At 41.0% G+C, this 20,384-nt stretch overlaps 1 protein-coding gene across 1 annotated transcript; it reads left to right on the top strand.

The window, feature by feature from the left end:
* Positions 1-2,133: 2,133 nt before the first annotated feature.
* Positions 2,134-8,712, top strand: LOC124252780. Its single transcript, XM_046686437.1, has 4 exons — positions 2,134-2,215; positions 7,337-7,777; positions 8,102-8,348; positions 8,619-8,712. Exons 1-4 carry the CDS (start codon positions 2,134-2,136, stop codon positions 8,641-8,643), a joined length of 795 nt encoding a protein of 264 aa, XP_046542393.1. The 3' UTR covers positions 8,644-8,712.
* Positions 8,713-20,384: the final 11,672 nt, after the last annotated feature.

Raw genomic sequence — 20,384 nt, 5'->3', positions numbered from 1 at the left:
TGTGCACATCATTCTATATAATGTACTGATTGGAACTTGTTTTGTTAGGTGAAATCAGTAAATGGGCACACAAGATCAAATAACAATAACACTCCACCACAGAGGTTCAGGTACACAATCAAATCAATGATATATGAAACTCACATTGTATGCGGCCTCCAATTTGTTGAAAGGCCTGCTACATGATACCGAAACTGATGAGAATATGATTGACAGGTTCCTGGTTTTTCTTGAAATGACGGAGAATTTTCCGATTCCCAAACAAGACCGCATACAGAAGTTATCCAACTATATTTCATCAAACAGTTTAAGGTACACAGTCAAAGGAAACTACACAATGTGTTAGCCCTGTGATAGAACCGGGTTAGAACTGGTCGTCAGATTTCTAACCCAAAACTAATAGAATGGGGTTATTCTGTGGATCGATGCACATGTTGATAATCATTCGATTACAATGCCGACCGGTAATTCCGCGCACCTAAGTACATCGATCGCTACCCGGCAACTAACGTCTCTTATTTTTTTGTGGTTTACGTGACTAAACATGCTGGTATGCATCATATTTACCTTGAAACATAAGTTTTATTGACGACTATAAGATTCTAACGTTGCATTATGCCATACCAACGTTCTGACGACATCGCTTGCTATCCGGTAATTCTGCGCAGCAACTGATGCGCATAACATCCAGCTGGAGATCCGAGGTATGGAAGCGTATTAGGGCCAGATTATTTTCAAAAATCACTTCATCAATGTATGAAAGAGTGTTTCATATTAAATGCAATTATGAATAATGAAGAAAAAGGTTTAAAAGTCTGAAGAAAACGAATTTTCATAAAACTGTCACTTTATCTGTCAATTACTGTTATTCACTTACCTTTAGTGATTAAAAGCTAGTCCCTTGTAGAAATGTCCCCATTTCAAGCGGAAATGTGTTAGCAAACGATTTTACCTTAGATAAGGAAGTACTCTATTGCAGCTGCGCAGAATTACCAGACGCCTCGAATTACCGGACTCGCTTGTATCTAGGCCAGATTCGATTATTGAATGACCGCTGTCAAATAGCTAGAATTTGCTGCGAGACGAAACAACAAACAAAGAATTGTGCAATAGGTTAAATATGAGGCACCAGCATTAAGTATCTCTCGCCGTAATTATTGGAAGAGTACACAAATGTTCAAAAGTTGTCATTGTCTTTAGAGAGGCCCAGTTCAGAATACTGTTGGAATATGGCGGAAAGATTGTGTTTCTGGTAAGTACAATTGTATTCACATATGTCTATATTTTTTTAATGTCCGCCTGAGAGGATACGTAAGTCCCAAAAACATTCAGTAAATTTAAACTTGCCAAATTTTTAAAACTTAGCATTTTGGTAATTTTAAATTATGGCTAATCTGCCTACAATTTGCCAAAGGTTGAAGGGATGATGTAAATCCAGCTAGGGTCCTTGCAGGTAGCAAAGGTATTAGTCCTCATGGTCCCAAGTATGGTGATGTACCTTCAGTTGTTGGCGATCTGTAGCCTGTTTTTATATTGTATCGTCTTGTATACTTCAAATGTTTTAAATTTAATTACTAGTTTTAAAATTATATCTCTGATAAACTAGTTGTTTTACTGTCCTTCGTTGACAATTTCTTTTTTAATTTACCTATAATTATTAATAATATATAACTTGATATAGTCACGATATGGCTGAAATACTGCCGGTGTGACTTACTCACTTTTAAGAAATGCATTTACCACAACCTCTGATGTGAACGATTAATTTATCACTCAGAAAATGAGATGCCACCCAGAATTACCAAACTCAACTTTTAAAGACGTTTTTGGTCAGATATCGTAAGCAGGTGAAGGTGAGACAAGTGACCCCATGGATTTGCCTCGTAAACACATGATCGTTTTAAGGCAATGATAGCGTGTCATAGATTAGATTATTCTATGTAAAAACACCATCAATAAACGTGTAGCTCCACAAGATTATTATTATCAATTATAAATTTGTCATTTCCATGCAACAATCTCATTGTGGCTGAACAAATGATCAAAGGACAATGTCCGTGATTTGCTGATGTAAGCAAAGTTGGAGGGACCATATATTTAGGACTGACCACAAGAGCCTGTCTCATCTAACAAATGACACAGCAAACGAGCTTCGCGAAGTGTAAACCAGGGGGAGAGATGCACGTCTTCATCTTCCTTGTGCTGATCTTCACAGGTAAGTGTCCATGTCATGTTCTGTCATGTTTGAATCTTTGCTCTGGCAGGACTTTGTACTGTCATCAATACAAAGAACATAAATATGTTCATCAAATGCAATACGATATAATGAAATGGAGAATATGAAATCACCATTACCTGATGATGACACGGCTCCCGCAGTCTGAAACTTTCAGACAAAAACATTTCATGGAGGTGAGTGCATAGTCAAATTTTTAGTGCATAGTCAAAAGAAAGTAAACATGCACCATATTAAAACATAATTGAAATATTGGCTTCAAATTAACAAACACTCGTGTTGGTCACATTAAAAATCGGATTCGAGAACATTGAAATACATCAGGTGTCTATGCTAGTGGAAACACTCATGGTACGTTTTAGGTTGATTTGAGGTTCCAGATGCATTTGCCTGGTGGTTTCTGAGGAGCTGCTGCTCTAAAGGAAATTCTATGGTGACATCATAGTCAATGAGACCCGTGAATATCCGCGTTAGAGTTGGTGTTCAACAACTCATGCTTGTTGTAAGAGGCGACTATCGGGATTGGTTGGTGAGCATCTCTGATTTGGTTGACACATGTCATCGTATCCCAATTGTGTAGATCGATGCTCATGATGTTGATCACTGCATTGTTTTGTTCAGACTTGACTATTTACAGATCGCCACCATATAGCTGGAATATTGTCGAGTGAGAGGTAAAATAACACAATCAACCTGATACATGGGTACTACTAGTGAGTGAGTGAGTCTTGTCCGCTCGAATGCCCGTAATAGTCAGCGCTCACAACTGCAATGGCTGATGACTATTTACAGACCATATGGCTGGAATATTGCATAGTGCGGCGTTAAACAATTTATCAATCTAAATACAGAGTCGGAATGGAGAGGTCCATTCACGCTTGTAAACATACATTTCTGATTTCGTAGCTTATAATAGAAATCTTGTTTAATCGTAAATCTGACCCGTGAAGGTCCGGGTTAGAATGTGCCTTCAGTAACCCATGCTTATCTTAAGAGGCGACTAACGGAATCGGGTGGTCAGGCTCGCTGACTTGGTTGACACATGTCATCGAGTCGCAATTGCGCAGATCGATGCCCATGCTGTTGATCACTGGATTGTCCGGTCCAGACTCGATTATTTACAGACCGCCGCCATATAGCTGGAATATTGTTGAGTGCGGCGTAAAACTAAACTCACGCACTCACGCATTGATTGTAAAACCTTTTTACCAATCAGTAGATCAGACTGGTGATGTATTGTACACATATACATATCAAGATATATTCATTGGAGTACAGACTGATCCTTTGTTAGTTCGCTTTCATGTAGAGATTGTCAAAGTTACGAGTCACGGCGGTAGCATTTGATCCATAATGTGAGAACATGCAATGCTATTTTCTGATCTGAGAGTTTTTGTTGTCGTGCCTTCACAATAGTTATCAACAGTCTTTAAACAACAAAATATGTCCATTTGTGGATTTGACTTCCTATTGTCTCCCTCTCCTAAACCAGCCGAAACCGTCTGATTTGAAAGAAAACCTGCACCAATCAAACCAACCTGCTGGTACCGAAAGGTAGATGATCTTTTCGTCATCCTCCGACCTAACCATGATCCTATGCAGCTTCTCCCCTACCTCAACACCAAGACCACCACATGAAATTCACGCTTGAAACAGAGCAGAACAACTAATTACCTTTCCTTGACGTCCTTGACGTCCTTTACTTGCTCCAACCACCTTGAATCCCTGTGGACAGACAACCAAACAATAAAACATCCACTACCACTCCTGAAGTTAAGACTGGCACATCTCTACATTACGCAGAAGACGATCTGCTAGAGAAATCTACAAGAAGGAATAAACACCCGAAGGAAGTCTTTGTAGAACTAAACCACGATCCATCCCAGAAAGTCAATATCAACAGCTCTATCACCTTTAAACAAAAGACTAGAGTGATCCACCAATCAAGATCTACATTCCCTAAATGGGTTCACCACTGCACCAAATCAGCATTTTGCCGGACAAAAAACCAAGCAGGCATAGATATCACCTTAACCTCAATCCCCAGCCTCAACAAGCTTCTCCATACCAACGGGAGGAAACTATCACACTCAACTACCACACCCCGACATGTGTTATTTTGGAAATACAACTGTGGATGTGGACAGAGTAACATAGGTGGGCTGTTCACATCAGGCGAGAAAAGCCAACCATCAATAAATACTCGAATCCCCAGTCTCCAATCCCCAATCCGTTTCTAACTTCAAGTTGCCTAAATATCAACGATACTTCATCCCATCATGATGCACATTTGAGCTAAGCCCCATCAACTGTGTAAACATCTCCCCCTTTCAAAAGTATCCTCGATGATCTGGCTGCAGTCAACTTCCTAGCTCTTGCCTAGTTAATTATGTTGTGACTGTATTTTCTTTACATACTACATGTACATATATCCGCCACACAAATCTAAAATTCTCTATCGAAACGTTGCACAGTGTAATGAAGTTGTTATCCATAGTTTTGTCAGTGTTACTTCCCATCTTCTAAAATGGGACCTTGAGAAGAAAGCTATGGAGCAGAGCAACATTGAGACCTGTACAAAGGATTTGATTTTGATTTAAACATATTTCTTCAAGAGAATGGATTGGGTACAAGTTATTCCAACTTAATAAAACCCTCTCCTATTTACCGTGCTTACATGCAAAAAAAGTGCAACAAACTATAGAAATATTGATAGAAAGAAGAATAAGACATTTAAAATAAAGTAATACATTAAATACATGAATTAGTTAGATCATAAATTGGACCAATTACTGAACCTTTTGGAGTTTAATATATATTTTTGAACATTTGCACAAAGGACTGGACCCAGACGCTAAAACAGTTCAATAAAGATCAATCACGGATATGTTGTGCATCAGAAAATGTGCAATATCTTGGTGTCTACCTGGAAAGAGCCCTTAGCATGGAGATGCATGTGAATGATCTCTGTAGGAGATTCACTACCATCACAGAATACTGATAGCATCATACAAGATGCTGCAAATACACTCGTGTGCTTGTTGTCCTTGCAAACAGTCGTCTGGTGGAAACCTTTTTCATCATCAAATCTTGATTAAGTATGAAGGCCACAGGAAACAATTTCCCGAAAAGTTTTATGTCAAATATCTAGTTATTGCTAAAAACGGCGTAAAACTAAACTCACTAACTCACTCACCCTTCAGATTTACTGCTACGCAAGGTAAAGGCCAGGCAAATGAAAAGTCCTCACATTCAATTAGGATAATAAGGAGAGATCATAACAGCGGCACAATTATAATAATACAAATTAAGAATCGGATGGTGACTGTGTTGATACGTCTTCGTGATTTATTGGCGTGTATCATGCACAGTGTATTGTGTGTGAGTACAAACGCACCGTGGCTTCGTCGGGCCATACACACTTGCAATATCATACACAAGTTAGAGTACGTAAACTTACAGGGGCTTTTGAAGACTGAACATGGCTTGAATACATTAATAGCAGATTGATAGTTAGTTGATGGTAGTTCACAACGTCCGTTATTGTCACGCTTTCGAGACGATAGCGCCCATTGTCAACAAACATACTCAATTTGAGATACTTATCCACATACCCACACTTTCAGCATGCATGCGCAATCTGAGAGACTGATTCAGATGACAACAGTCACTGATGAAAGGGTCAGGTCCTTGCTTTCAAATCACAGTTGATGATTTGCGTCATATTTCTGTGTGTGGTTTGACCAGCCGTTTAACCCACTCAGCTTGAACATCGCTTTCGGCCGTGGGAGCCGTGCCAATTGACACATATCAGATGGGGTAGACACAGTCCAACGTTTGGACTACCAGTTGTCCGACTTCCAACTTTCTGACTGGTTAGACGGCTGACTTTGTGTGCTAGTGATTAGGTACCTGACTCTGAGGAAGTTGGTTCGAATCCCGGATGGGACTCAATCCAACAAAAGTAGCTAGAACCTGTACTTAACGGAGAAAGAGTAATGCCAAATATAACAAGTGTTACATTTGACCATTTTCTAAATGCGATTGTGTATTCACAGAACCTGAATGTTTACAGAGCAGCAGTTTCTGTCCAGCAAATGTAATGTCAAGCTGGTTGGGCCCTGGTGTGTTAACAGAAGACAGAACCTTAAGGGTTAACACAGCCAGATTGGTCCATGAGCCACTGGCTTTAATCATGGGACTTAATCATGTGACTTCATCGTTGAACTATTTGCAATATAATGTGAATTGGTAAACCCTTTTCTTCCATCGTCTGTTATACATTCATGTTTTCCATTCAGAGTGAATGTGTGATCAGCCTGCTTATTTTGCCATCAGGTCCCGTGAGGGTCAAATTGTTGTCCAAACGAAACTCCTGTGCCTTGGTGCCAGAGTCCTTTCCTCTGATGCCACAGACTGACTGACTGACTGAGTTTGGTTTTACGCCGCTTTTAGCAATATTCCAGCAACATCACGGCGAGGGAAACCAGAAATGGGCTTCACACATTGTACCCATGTGGGGATTCGAACCCGGGTCTTCGGCGTGACGAGCCAACGCTTTAACCATTAGGCTACCCCACCGCCCCTCTGATGCCACAGAAGCACAACCAACGGCAACGTATATGCCTAATACGACAAGCAATTTGGTGCTGAGGAAACATTCGGACCATGTGTTCCCATGTGTTGTTTTCACTTGTTCCTTGTGATCAGGTCAATATATAACTTGTATATGCATGTATTTGTGTATTTGACAAGGGTGTTAGCTGTAGGTGGTGGAGGATATTCTAATCTCTTGCCGAACACCTGGTATCATAGCCAATTGATAGTGATTTATTAGCACATTCTGCAGTGAGAATATAATTTCAAAATCGACATTTCTTTTACTCATGGAAATAGTATTGTCGTGCTCATTCTAAATGAACAAATACTAAGTGGGTTTTAGAAAAACTGATGTACCGAAGTAGGTTTGTAAGAAACCAATAACGGAACAGAACCATTGCTTCATACACATATTATCTCCGATTTCCTGTCCGGGTTGACATTTTGTATCTTACTTTACTGTTTACTAATCCTTTTACACATTCCTAATATTTTTTTCAGGTGATGGTATCCATGCTGACGTGTTTCAAACCTCAAGAATTGACACCACTGTAAAGCTGACAGAGGTGGATGGGGAGAAGGTTTTCACCTCGGATTCCCTGTTGTTTGACGTGAAGAGTTGCAGTGAAGTGCAGCTCCGCATTAACATGGAAGACGGCAGAGCAGGTATCGACATATATCCAAACAAGACATCCCATATGCATTACTGTGACTCCAGCTACAATAATTATTGCACTGAGGAGATGTTGGCTATGTCCGGGGACGCGTGTGTCGACTACACACCACTGTGGGTGACGATTTCATTTAGTGAAATCAAAATCGGTGAAGGTTGCGAAGTTGGAGAATTCGTTCTGTGGTCATACTCGTCTTTTTTGACCTTCTTATTGGACAGCATTGAAAGCATCGAAATCTCTTCAGTAGATAATGCATGGTGGCGACTTGGTAAGACTCTTGTTTCTCAAAGAAATTACCCAAGAAAAATCAAATTTCATAAAAGGCCAAACCAGTTATCCAGTTAAAATATATCCTGACGTACAACGTCAGTTATAGTAACTCTAGTGATGTGATGATTTAGGTAAATAGTAAAAAACATGGCTCTTCAAGAGTAGTGAGTTAGTGTATAAGTATAGTCTTACTGCACGAAGATCTATTGATAATAAATCAGAAAGTGAAAATAATATCTTCGTATTATCAATAATCAAACACAACATTAGTCCTTGTTTAAATTTGAAGACTTGTTTGCCTCAATATGCTGTTTAATGACAGGAAAATCTTCATGTCAACCTGTGACCACACCAGCTACTACCACAACGTTGACAACGCTCCCTGCAACAACGCCTGCTACGGCACCCGAAGCGACACCCGAAGCGACACAAGAAGCGACATCTGAATCACCAGGATCCTTGACAAGTGAAGCAAAGATGAATGAAACAATGCTTCAGAACGTGGACATGAGACGATCTGCCGGAGCCGTCAGCAGCAGCTCCATCACTGGGATGACCATCGTTGTAACGTATGTATCCCTTGCATAATGAGTGAGGACGCCGTAACCATTTACATTGATTTTATGGTCGACGTACTTTCTTGTCTAACCACGAACAAATCATATCACGGGAAAGAACTGGCGTCTGACGAGCGAACGCTTTAACCACACGGCTACCCCACCGACCCATGTTGTATAGGAAACAGTTGGGTCACTATTATTTTAATAATGAATTAATTTTATATATTTTATACATACTATACTATGCCACAATATAGATTTACCCATATTCCTTTTCAGGTTGATATCCTGTTTAAAGTACTAAGGAAATACGCAACTCTGGCATACCGACTTGTAAACACATTCTGTTATTTTTCCTGAATTAAAATGTGCCATCAAGAAACTGCGTAGAGTTGTTGTTAGAGAATCTAAAACGTAATAGGGATTCGAAGCCTGGCAACTCACGAATTGGGTCTGATATCTGAGCGAATGCGTGCGTGCGTGAGTGCATGTAGCCACATGCAGGCCCAGGAATAAATAAATAGAAAGCTTTACGTACACGTAACTGTGACGATGTATGAGGCTGGAGGACCTTGTTACAAAAGAATCCCAACGACAAACTTCTTTCTGAAATTAAATACTTGAGTGCACATGTGCTCTGAACACTGGGGTGGTATAAAAAGAATTCAATTGCAATGACTGTTGTTGACTGAAAAATCTGAGGTCGGTTCCATTTGAAACAGCCTTTCATTACCCGCCTTACCTGTCTTTATAAGCAGAATTAATACGGCTATTTACCCCAAAACGCTTCATATGAACATAAGATACTATATAAGGTATCTGTTGTACCAAGAGCTCGGACAAAATGGGGTTGAGGAAGTGAGGCAATCTGATTGTGTCGTCATACCTGACTGTCATGGACAGATGCTCATCCATTTGTCTGGTCATGGTATCTGTGACGGATATCAGATTATGTCGTCATACCCGACGGTCATGGATAGATGCTCACGTGTGCGTTTCTCTGGTCTGTTGTCATGGTAACTGTGACAGGTATCAGATTGTGTCGTCATACCCGACGGTCATGGATAGATGCTCCCGCGTTTGTCTAGTCTATTGTCACGGTGACTGTGACGGGTATCAGATTGTGTCGTCATAGGTGACTGGCATGGATAGATGTTCATGTGTTGTCTGGTCTGTTGTCATGGTGACTGTGACGGGTATCAAATTGTGTCGTCATACCTGACTGTCATGGACAGATGCTCATGCGTTTGTCTGGTCTGTTGTAAAGCACATTCATTCATTAATTCAGCTTGTGTCGTCATACGTGACTGTCATGGATAGATGTTCATGCGTTTGTCTGGTCTGTTGTCATGGTGACTGTGACGGATATCAGATTATGTCGTCATACCTGACTGTCATATACTGATGCTCATTCCCTTTGTCTGGTCGGTTGTCATTGTGGCTGTGACGGGTGTCAGATTGTGTCATCATACGTGACTGTCATGGACAAATGCTCATGCGTTTGTCTGGTCCGCCGCCATAGTGACTGTGACGGGTATCAGATTGTGTCGTCATACCAGACTGTCATGGACAGTTGCTTATGCGTTTGTCTGTTCCGCCGCCATAGTGACTGTGACGGGTATCAGATTGTGTCGTCATACCTGACTGTCATGGACAGTTGCTTATGCGTTTGTCTGGTCCGCCGTCATGGTGACGGTGACGGGTATCAGATTGTGTCGTCATACGTGACTGTCATGCAAAGATGCTCATGCGTTTGTCTGGTCTGTTGTCATGGTGACTATGACGGGTATCAGATTGCACCGTCATAGGTGACTGGCATGGATAGATGTTCATGCGTTTGTCTGGTCTGTTGTCATGGTGACTGTGACGGGTATCAGATTATGTCGTCATACCTGACTGTCATGGACAGTTGCTTATGCGTTTGTCTGGTGACCATCTTTTCTACACTATCCTTGGACGGCTTTAACTATTTGACCAAAAATAACTACTGTAAATTCGGATTCAGACCCTTTATTATTATTTTCATTTGGAACTTGTATTGTGATTTAGAATGAATGTATGTTTCATGCAACATATACTGAAAGCCATTAAAAACGCAATTGGTATTTGTTGTCCTGAAACTTACAAAAGTTCTATTGAAGATTTTTTCCTGCGATACAGAGGATGTAGGGATAAAATGCTGTTATTCTGGCCCATTTCGAGTTCGAGTCCCGGAGCATTCCTCTCACATGAACTTTGATACTTAAAACTGAACCTTTGACATTTCTCGTAAACACAACCACATTCATGAAACACGTTGTGCACATGCATTACCTGCACCCAGGCCTTGTAAAAGGACGAGGAATTGTGGAACTCAATCACTTTGAGAAAATGCCACACTTGACACAAGATGAAAGGAATCAGGTTATCGGTATGGTCAGCCAAGGTGCTTCAGATGTGATGATTGCCAGGCACTTTAATGTGCATCCAACCACTGTTAGTCGACTCAGACAACGTTTTCGGGCTACCGGAAGTGTTGCTGATCGTCCGCGACCTGGTGCACCACCTGTGATAACAGCTCGACAAAACCGCAATATACGGGTTTCACACTTGCGAGATCAGTTCCAAACAGCTGATGATTAGGCAAGGGGGACGATTGGGACAGGTCAACGGCATTTCAGCGCACAAAAGGTGCAAGGACGTCTTGCTGCCTTCAACTTCCGGTGTCGTCACCCGTACCGTGGTCCAACCTTATTGCATCGCCACAGACTTGCCAGACAGCGATGGGCAGCAAATGGGGCCAATCTTGGCAACAGGACATGGCCAAATGTCATTTTTTCAGATGAATCCAGGTTTAACTTATCCTTTGCAGATGGACGTCAACAGAGTTATCGACGTAAAGGAGAAAGACTTGCACCAAACTGTGTCCTTGAACATGATCGTTTTGGAGGGGGTGGTGTCATGATCAGACCACAGACCATCAGAGGCTGCAGACCATCCAACAGCTGAGAAATGTGTGTCTTTCAATGCCCCAACGACTGCGAGCATGTCTTGCAGCGCACGGTGGACACACACGATATTGACTGCAAGTGACCCCTTTTGTGCGATGTCGTTGTTGCGTCGCTGATGTTGTTGACTGGACATTTTCAGATGAAATTTTTCACAGATGTTCACTTAAAACATATCTACCAGTTAGGTTTATATATGTTGAAATTAGTGTGAGTAAAGAAAGTATGAATGTCAAATTGCATTTTTAATCGCTTTCAGTATATATTATTTCAGTAGCTTTATAGTGATGAGTTCCACCCGTGATTCAAAGCGACACCAACAGAGCGAGGCACCTTATCGCCACCACTTTATTTATCATACTTAATTAGAATGCTTGGTTATGGTTCATGGGTTGGCAAAAACATCACGAAAGTTGTATTGAAGAGAGGCAGTTTTTTGTTTATTCCTTCCTCCTTAACACGTTTTGCATACAAAAATCAAAAAGTATATATGTAGGAAACTGATATCATGCTCGGTGGTGTGTATGTGATTATGCCAGAGCACCCTTAATGAATACACGGATACACTTTTGTTTTTTGTACTCATTTAACCATTACTTATGAAAGACTTGTGGTTATTCTTAAGCGGAACACCAAATTCATTCTTAAAATACTTGTGGTCAATTAATACCGAGCGATTAAAAGTTGCCCAAACGTCGTCTGCTTTCTCTCTCCCGCCAACGAAACCACAGACAGGTTAGGTAACTCTGTCGCCAGTTGTATATAAAGTGTGTAACAAGTTCGTCATTTTGCTGATTTCTTGACGTCAACGAATACATGCCGATTCGTTGCGTTGCCGTCAATTTCTCCCAGAGGTCGGGTGGTGGTGTCACCATGCATAGATTTCCATTTCAGCTCTGTAGTATATAATAAATCGGATGGCTCGACCCCTACCTTGCTTCCAAGATAGAAAATGCTATTTAGATTTGTTTTCATCGAGTTAAAAAGTCAAAACTACCTACTAGTTGTAGGAGTTTGCACAAACTTGTAACACGACGATTTCTTCCTCGGAAGCGAAGTTGTGGTCGAAGTGACAATAATATTGTAGGTAGTATTATATTGACACCCGCCTAGCTTCCACGAGAGAAATTGTTATGTTATAAACTATGTCATGCAAAACCCTATTGACCATCAATCAAAATCATATTTTACTACCGGTAGGAAGTAGATTGATTTTGTAACTCGGTAAAAACAAACCTAAATATCATTTATTCTCAGACTGGCGGATATTCGTGACAGGACGCCGCCATTTTTAGACGTCACGGGTTAAAGTCTGTTCGAGAATCAATGAGATTATTGTTTGATTTCAATAAGTTAGAAAATCAAAACTACTTTTTACTCGTATTTAAATATGTATTTGAATCATGGTCAAAAGGAATTTGCATGGCACAACTTGTAGCATAACGATTCCTTCCACGAAGTGACAATATTGCGCGATAAATTTCTTGCTACATTCGGGTGGTTAACGTTCACTCACCAGTATGTAGATACTAGTCGATCTTCTTCTTGTAACCGTGATGAGTGAGGCTGATCATTGTTTTTACTATCGCAAGTGTCTGGCTTGAACAAATAAGGCCTAGTGATTGTTTCTTCATTGGTATCCGAGAAACAGTCACTGCTTGTGGACTGGCAATTGTAAATAATCGAGTCTGGACCAGACAATCCAGTGATCAACAGCGTGATCATCGATCTGCGCAATTTGGTACCGATGACTAGTGTCAACCAAGTCAGCGAGCCTGACCACCTAATCCCGTTAGTCGCCTCTTACTACAAGCATGGGTTACTAAAGGCCAATATTCTAACCCGGACCTTCATGGGTTTCTAAACAAGATAATTTACCCCCGGAAATGTACATGAATTCTACAGTACCCCTCATATGTATACCTCACATTTCGTCACGGAGACCAATTGCGCAGATCGATGCTCATGCTATTGATCACTGGATTGTCTGGTTCCAGATTCGAGATTTTACAACCCGCCGTCATATAGCTGGAATATTGCTGAGTGCGGCGTAAAACTAAACTCACTCACCCACCAGTCACGTTGAAATTTCGTTCGCGGGAGAAATTGTGCACTGTTGTTAAAAATGTGTGTTTCAGTTAACTAAATATCGAAAAGAGTAGTTTTAATGACGGGGTTTCATTTATAACGATGCCAATATATGGATTTGTACCCCCGAGAGTATATGTTGTCTTTAACACCGACATAAAAGAAAATATTATATTTTAGGGACACAATAACAATGCCATTACCATATGCTGGCTCACAGGTGTCTGTACATAGAACTAAGTTCCAAAGCTTTCAATGTAAATTTAAACCTACTATTATTTTTCTTCTTCAATTAAAATGTTTTACATTTACATTCTAGTCTTATTTTCATATCTGTGATACTCTAGTATTTTTACTGTCCGTCGTCGACAGATTTTACTCTTCAAAATGTTTTATTTTATGAATTGTTTTCGTCACGATATGGACGAGATATTGCCGTGACGTTATACATTAACTCACTCACTCACTCCATGTACAAAGAAAACACACTAAAATACTCACATGCAGACACAGTATGTTGCAATCGTTACATATTTACGATATATTCATTTACTGAATTCATTTACACCTTTCCAGTGCAACTTGAATACTGTTAACACAATATATACAGCTAAACGTTAATTAAGCACCACCAAATTCAAAAGTAAATATTATCAATTAGTGTCAAGTAAAGATAATGAAATTTCACAGTATGCTATACGCCTGTATTGCCCGTGCATCACACGTATCGCAGACATAAACTGCGCAATACAGAAGATGCACGTGCTCGATACACATGCACGGGGTCTTTCGACTGAAAACACAGTATTGTTGTTTGATACTTGGTGGCTGAAATTTGAACGTTGAAGCAACAGATGTTATTGTACTGTTCCAATACAACATGCCGAGACGTAGGCTATCCGAGAACCTACGATGGAGAATCATTGGCATGCATGAAACCGGTTTATCATGCCGTCAAATTGGTATCAATTTGAATCTCAATCACACCAATGTTAGCCGACTGGTACGAAAGCACGTGCAAACTGGAGACGTCAAAGACCGACCCAGACCTGGACTTCCAAGAAAAACTAGTGCTCGTGACGACAGGGCCTTAATTCGCTTAGCCAGACGCAATCCAATGACCCATGCTGAAGACCTCCGTAGACAATGGCGAGTGGGCGTCAGACTGTCCACGAATACCGTCCGAAAGAGGTTAAGAGCTGCAGGATTGCGTGCACGTAGACCAGTCAGACGTCCATTTCTCACTGACAGACACATGCACGAACGCCTGGCGTGGTGCAGGTTAAGGCAAAACCACAATCTCCGATACTGGCGCAGAGTCCACTGGTCGGACGAAAGTCGTTACCTTTTGCACGTCACTGACGGCCGCAGCCGTGTCTGGCGCCGCAGCAATGACGCCCCGGAAATGATTGAACCAACGGTCCCCTTTGGCGGTGGCTCAGTGATGGTGTGGGGTTGTGTGTCCTACGACTGCAAGCTGGACCTAATCACAGTACCGGGAACGTTAAACGGACAACGTTATCAACGTGACATCTTGGATGTTGCCGTAATACCCCATTTTGACAATCACACACTTGCCAGTCGTCCCCTGTTCATGGATGATAACGCCACGCCTCATCGTGCCAGAGCAGTAGTCGATCATTTGAGGAACAATGCTATTGACAAAAGCCCGGATCTTAATCCCATAGAGCATTTATGGGATTATCTTGGGCGCCAAGTGAGAGCCAGAGATCCTCCTGTGCAGAATATGGATGAACTGCAACAGGCTCTTCACGAGGAGTGGCAGAGAATCCCGATGCTTAGAATCAGACGTCTCATTTCAAGCATGAGAAGGCATTTTGAAAATGTGATTCGTGTTAGAGGTGGATACTCCCGATACTGACTAAACAGTTTCTAGAGATAGCCATGATGACAACAAGCATATTTAGGTTGAACGTTTGACATTGCAGATACCAGTATGGACTGAACAGTGATACTTTTCAGGCCTAATGAAATGGTCGTTTTGACGCTTATTCGCATAACTCCAATAAATTGGTATCAAAGATAATCATCGGCTTCGTTTTCTGTGTAGTCATAGTGCAGGACATCCCTTCAGCAAAATCAATCCTCTTTACATTGAGTCAGACAGGAAATTGCACTTTTCATGATTTGAATGTTGAACTTTTCTGAAAAAGTGGGTGGTGCTTAATTAACGTTTAGATGTATATATAATTTTCATTGAACACCTGAAGACCCGTTGACAGGAGAAATATCTTGTGCAGATATAAAAAAGTTTTGGAAGACGAAAAATCGGGACTCATCCTTTATCGTATATTAATTGCTTGTACACCTGGAGAAATCACTTATTAATTTACACACATCAACTCAATACTTCATTTGTCATGTACGCACTACTTCCTTCTACTGCCTTTTGCCATTAGCTTCTAACTTAAACACTCCAGGAATCCTACGACACCGCACTCTGCTCGTAAATAAAACACATGGAAAAGACAGGGACACTGCTGAGTACTAAAATCAATAAATTACATAGCAAAAACGGTAATATATTTATCATGTTATAGCCTGCGTGGACAATTGTCACATGTATCCTTAAATATGAGTTTCCTTGACAGACATTTTAGAAGTTGTCTCCTTGTTTCAACTCTTTCAATCTCTTGCTTTATAACGGTGTTAGTACCAACACCGAAACGTCGCACTCATTGCAGTAAATATGTTGACTATCCATATAACTTGGTTTTCCTGTATGACAGTTGGCAAGATCAATCCAAATCCAGTACCTGTGTGTGTACCTGAATATGTCTCGTAAACATCAACAAACACACACTTCAATGCGCTTAGTGCATGCAGTAACCAGACTGCATTTCTTCACATCATCAACACATTGTCGTTTCATGGCAATGGTGGCGTGTCATAGATTACATGTATTCTGTGTAAAAACATCTTCAATAGGCTTTGTAGCTCCACTGTATTATTAATATCAATTCTAAGATATATCATTCACATGCAACAACCACATTTCGATGGCACAAATGATCAAAGGACAATGTCTGATTTGCTGATCTTTGCTCTGTTGGAACGACCATATATTCGGGACTGATCACAAGACCATGTCAGAATTGTCCAGCTAACAAATAATGCAGCAAGTGGGTTTCACGCAGTGTGAACGTTTGGGAAAGATGCACGTCTTCATCATCCTTGTGGTGATCTTCACAGGTAAGTGTTTATGTCATGTTCTGACTGTTGTTTGAGTCATTGCTTTGGCAGGACTTTGAACTGGTTGACCTACATCAACTGTTATCAATGCTTTGGTAGATATTATGTACATGACAGGCAAGGTTGAAGTTGTTCATATTAAACAAATCGAAATTACTGCCACAACAAGGTGTCTAACCTGGACACGTGGTCAACATGTTAACATGCTAACACAGACAGAGACTGAACAAATGTTTGCATAAAAGCAATAAGATATAATGAACTGGAAATTATGACATTACCATTATCAGGAATATACACAGCTCCCAAAGTCTGACACTTTCAGACAAAATTTCATGGAGGTGAAATATGTATTTTGAGAGAAAGTTAGTGCATAGTCGAAAGAAGATAAACATGCACCATATTCCGAAAAGAATAAAAACGTTGTTTTAAGTCGATAAAATTCCGTGTTGGTGACACTGACAATAAGATCCGAGAACTTTGAAATACATCAGGTGTTGGTGGAAACACGCGTGGTACGTTTCGGGTTGATTAGTCCACTAGTTTCACAGATTCAGGTCCATTTGTCTGGTGGTTTCTGAGGAGCTGATATTACCAAGGAAATTCCTCTTGAATCATTGTCAGTGAGATCCGGGTCAGCATTGGTCTTCAGTAACCCATGTTTGTTGTAACGTATCGGGTCAGACTCGGTGACTTGGTTGACACATATCATCGTATATATACTTGGCGGCATTACCAATACCTATTTTTTTTATTATATAGAAGAGTATTTTCGACAGTAAATTGATACAATCACACAAGTTTGTCACAGAACGGCACGGTCAATGTTTTGAATTTGAATCCAAACTCTGAACGATACTGCCCTTGCATAAGCATAAAATAACCAAATGAAACACATCGCCCGAACGCAACAGATTCCTGAAGTGCATGGAGTGCATGTGCAATCCCCATACCCATACCATGCCATACTCTATAAAATCATCCACTCCTTGCTCCCCATCACTTGTGGCCAAGATGTCCCGCCTTAACAACGATCAGAGGAACCAGGCCATTGGGATGCTGATCGCAGGAAGGACAGGAGGAGCAGTTGCGAGACACATTCATGTCCACCCACCGACAATATCCAGGCTTCGAAACCAATTCAACACAACAAGAAACTTTGCTGACCGTCCACGTCCAGGTGCGGCACGTGTAACGACTTTACGTCAGGATCGAAACATTCCCCTCAAGCACCTCTGGAATCGATTTCAGACGGCTGCAGTAACATCACGAACAACCATAGGGACAAGACATCTTTCAACACGACAGCGCCCACCCCCATACAGCAAGGGTCACGCAGGCTTTCCTCAGCAACAACCAGGTCCCTGTGATGAACTGGCCATCTCGATCTCCTGACATGAACCCCATTAAGCATTTGTGGGATGAGCTCGGTCGCAGAGTTCGAGCCCTTCCAAACCCACCCCAGACCATTGCAGAACTGACAGCAGCTCTCCAACAACAGCGACGAGTTATTCCACAGAGGTGCCATGCTCGTCTGTGCACGTGTATGTTCAGCAGATTGCGGGCTCTCATCAGGACTCGAGGCCGACACACAGAATACTGAAAATCTGTGACCCCTTGCTTGTTTGCAGTGATATGACGTCATAAAAACACCTATCTTCTGTACCATTTGACTTTTGCTTTGTTCACAAGGGATAACTTTACCATTTTACATATCATGCTCTGTATTGAATATCGAATTGTATTAAATATCTTTGTTTGAAATTGGTATTGCGTTTTTAATGCCGCCAAGTATATTACTACAAGGTAATATAACGTCAGGCTACTTCGGTCCTGGTGTGTAAACAGAAGACAGAACCTGAAGATAAACAGAGCAGCTATTTGTGTCCAGCAAATGTAATGGCAAACCCTGGGGTGTAAACAGAAGACAGAACCTGAAGATAAACAGAGCAGCTATTTGTGTCCAGCTAATGTAATATCAAACCCTGGGGTGTAAACAGAAGACAGAACCTGAAGATAATCAGAGCAACTATTTGTGTCCAGCAAATGTAATATCAAACCCTGGGGTGTAAACAGAAGACAGAACCTGAAGATAAACAGAGCAACTATTTGTGTCCAGCAAATGTAATGTCAAATCCTGGGGTGTAAACAGAAGACAGAACCTGAAGATAAACAGAGCAACTATTTGTGTCCAGCAAATGTAATATCAAACCCTGGGGTGTAAACAGAAGACAGAACCTGAAGATAAACAGAGCAGCTTTTTGTGTCCAGCAAATGTAATGTCAAATCCTGGTGTGTAAACAGAAGACAGAACCTGAAGATAAACAGAGCAACTATTTGTGTCCAGCAAATGTAATGGCAAACCCTGGGGTGTAAACAGAAGACAGAACCTGAAGATAAACAGAGCAGCTATTTGTGTCCAGCAAATGTAATATCAAACCCTGGGGTGTAAACAGAAGACAGAACCTGAAGATAAACAGAGCAATTATTTGTGTCCAGCAAATGTAATATCAAACCCTGGGGTGTAAACAGAAGACAGAACCTGAAGATAAACAGAGCAACTATTTGTGTCCAGCAAATGTAATATCAAACCCTGGGGTGTAAACAGAAGACAGAACCTGAAGATAAACAGAGCAGCTTTTGTGTCCAGCAAATGTAATGTCAAATCCTGGTGTGTAAACAGAAGACAGAACCTGAAGATAAACAGAGCAACTATTTGTGTCCAGCAAATGTAATGGCAAACCCTGGGGTGTAAACAGAAGACAGAACCTGAAGATAAACAGAGCAGCTATTTGTGTCCAGCAAATGTAATATCAAACCCTGGGGTGTAAACAGAAGACAGAACCTGAAGATAAACAGAGCAATTATTTGTGTCCAGCAAATGTAATATCAAACCCTGGGGTGTAAACAGAAGACAGAACCTGAAGATAAACAGAGCAACTATTTGTGTCCAGCAAATGTAATATCAAACCCTGGGGTGTAAACAGAAGACAGAACCTGAAGATAAACAGAGCAACTATTTGTGTCCAGCAAATGTAATATCAAACCCTGGGGTGTAAACAGAAGACAGAACCTGAAGATAAACAGAGCAGCTTTTTGTGTCCAGCAAATGTAATGTCAAATCCTGGTGTGTAAACAGAAGACAGAACCTGAAGGTTAACTCAATCATATTGGTCCATGAGCCACTGGCCTTAATCATGGGACTTAATCATGGGACGTCAGCGTTGAACTATTTGCAATATAATGTGAAGTGGAAAACAAAACTTCTAACGTTTTTATACATTCATGCAGAGGTGTGATCACCCTGCTGATTTTGCCACCAGGCACCGTTAGGGTCCCATGTAGTTTTTTTCACTTGTTCCACGTGTTCGGTTCGTTATATAACTTGCATATGCATGTATATGTTATGAGTGTTAGCTGTAAGGGAGGATATGCTAATCTCTTTTCAAATTCCTAGTAGCATAGCCAATTAATCACGGACATGGATTACCGTGCTCATTCCCAATGTACCAATGCTACGTGGGTTTTAGAAACACGGATGTACCAATAACGGAATAGAACTTGCTCTTAGTATACATGTAATCTGCGAGTTCCGATTCGTGAAGATCCCGGTTTTAATTGGTCTTCAGCAACCCATTCTTGCTGTAAGAAGCGACTAACGGGATCGGTGGTCAGGTTCGCTGACTTGGTTGACACATGTCATTTACTTATATATCAATCTTTTGTCACCTTCCTAATATTTCTTTCAAGTGATCGA

Source organism: Haliotis rubra, unplaced genomic scaffold (genome assembly GCF_003918875.1).
Source record: "Haliotis rubra isolate DU_JTF1 unplaced genomic scaffold, ASM391887v1 Scf524, whole genome shotgun sequence".
NCBI classification, from domain to species: Eukaryota; Metazoa; Mollusca; class Gastropoda; order Lepetellida; family Haliotidae; genus Haliotis; species Haliotis rubra.
This window is presented reverse-complemented; position numbering and strand designations above follow the sequence as displayed.

What these genes read in the sequence shown, in the direction of transcription:
- LOC124252780 (XM_046686437.1), top strand. Translation starts at nt 2,134, where the DNA reads ATGACACAGCAAACGAGCTTCGCGAAGTGTAAACCAGGGGGAGAGATG. An exon ending in CCTTGTGCTGATCTTCACAG is followed by an intron (nt 2,216 to 7,336) that starts GTAAGTGTCCAT and finishes TATTTTTTTCAG; the next exon opens with GTGATGGTATCCATGCTGAC. An exon ending in GGGATGACCATCGTTGTAAC is followed by an intron (nt 8,349 to 8,618) that starts GTATGTATCCCT and finishes ATTCCTTTTCAG; the next exon opens with GTTGATATCCTGTTTAAAGT.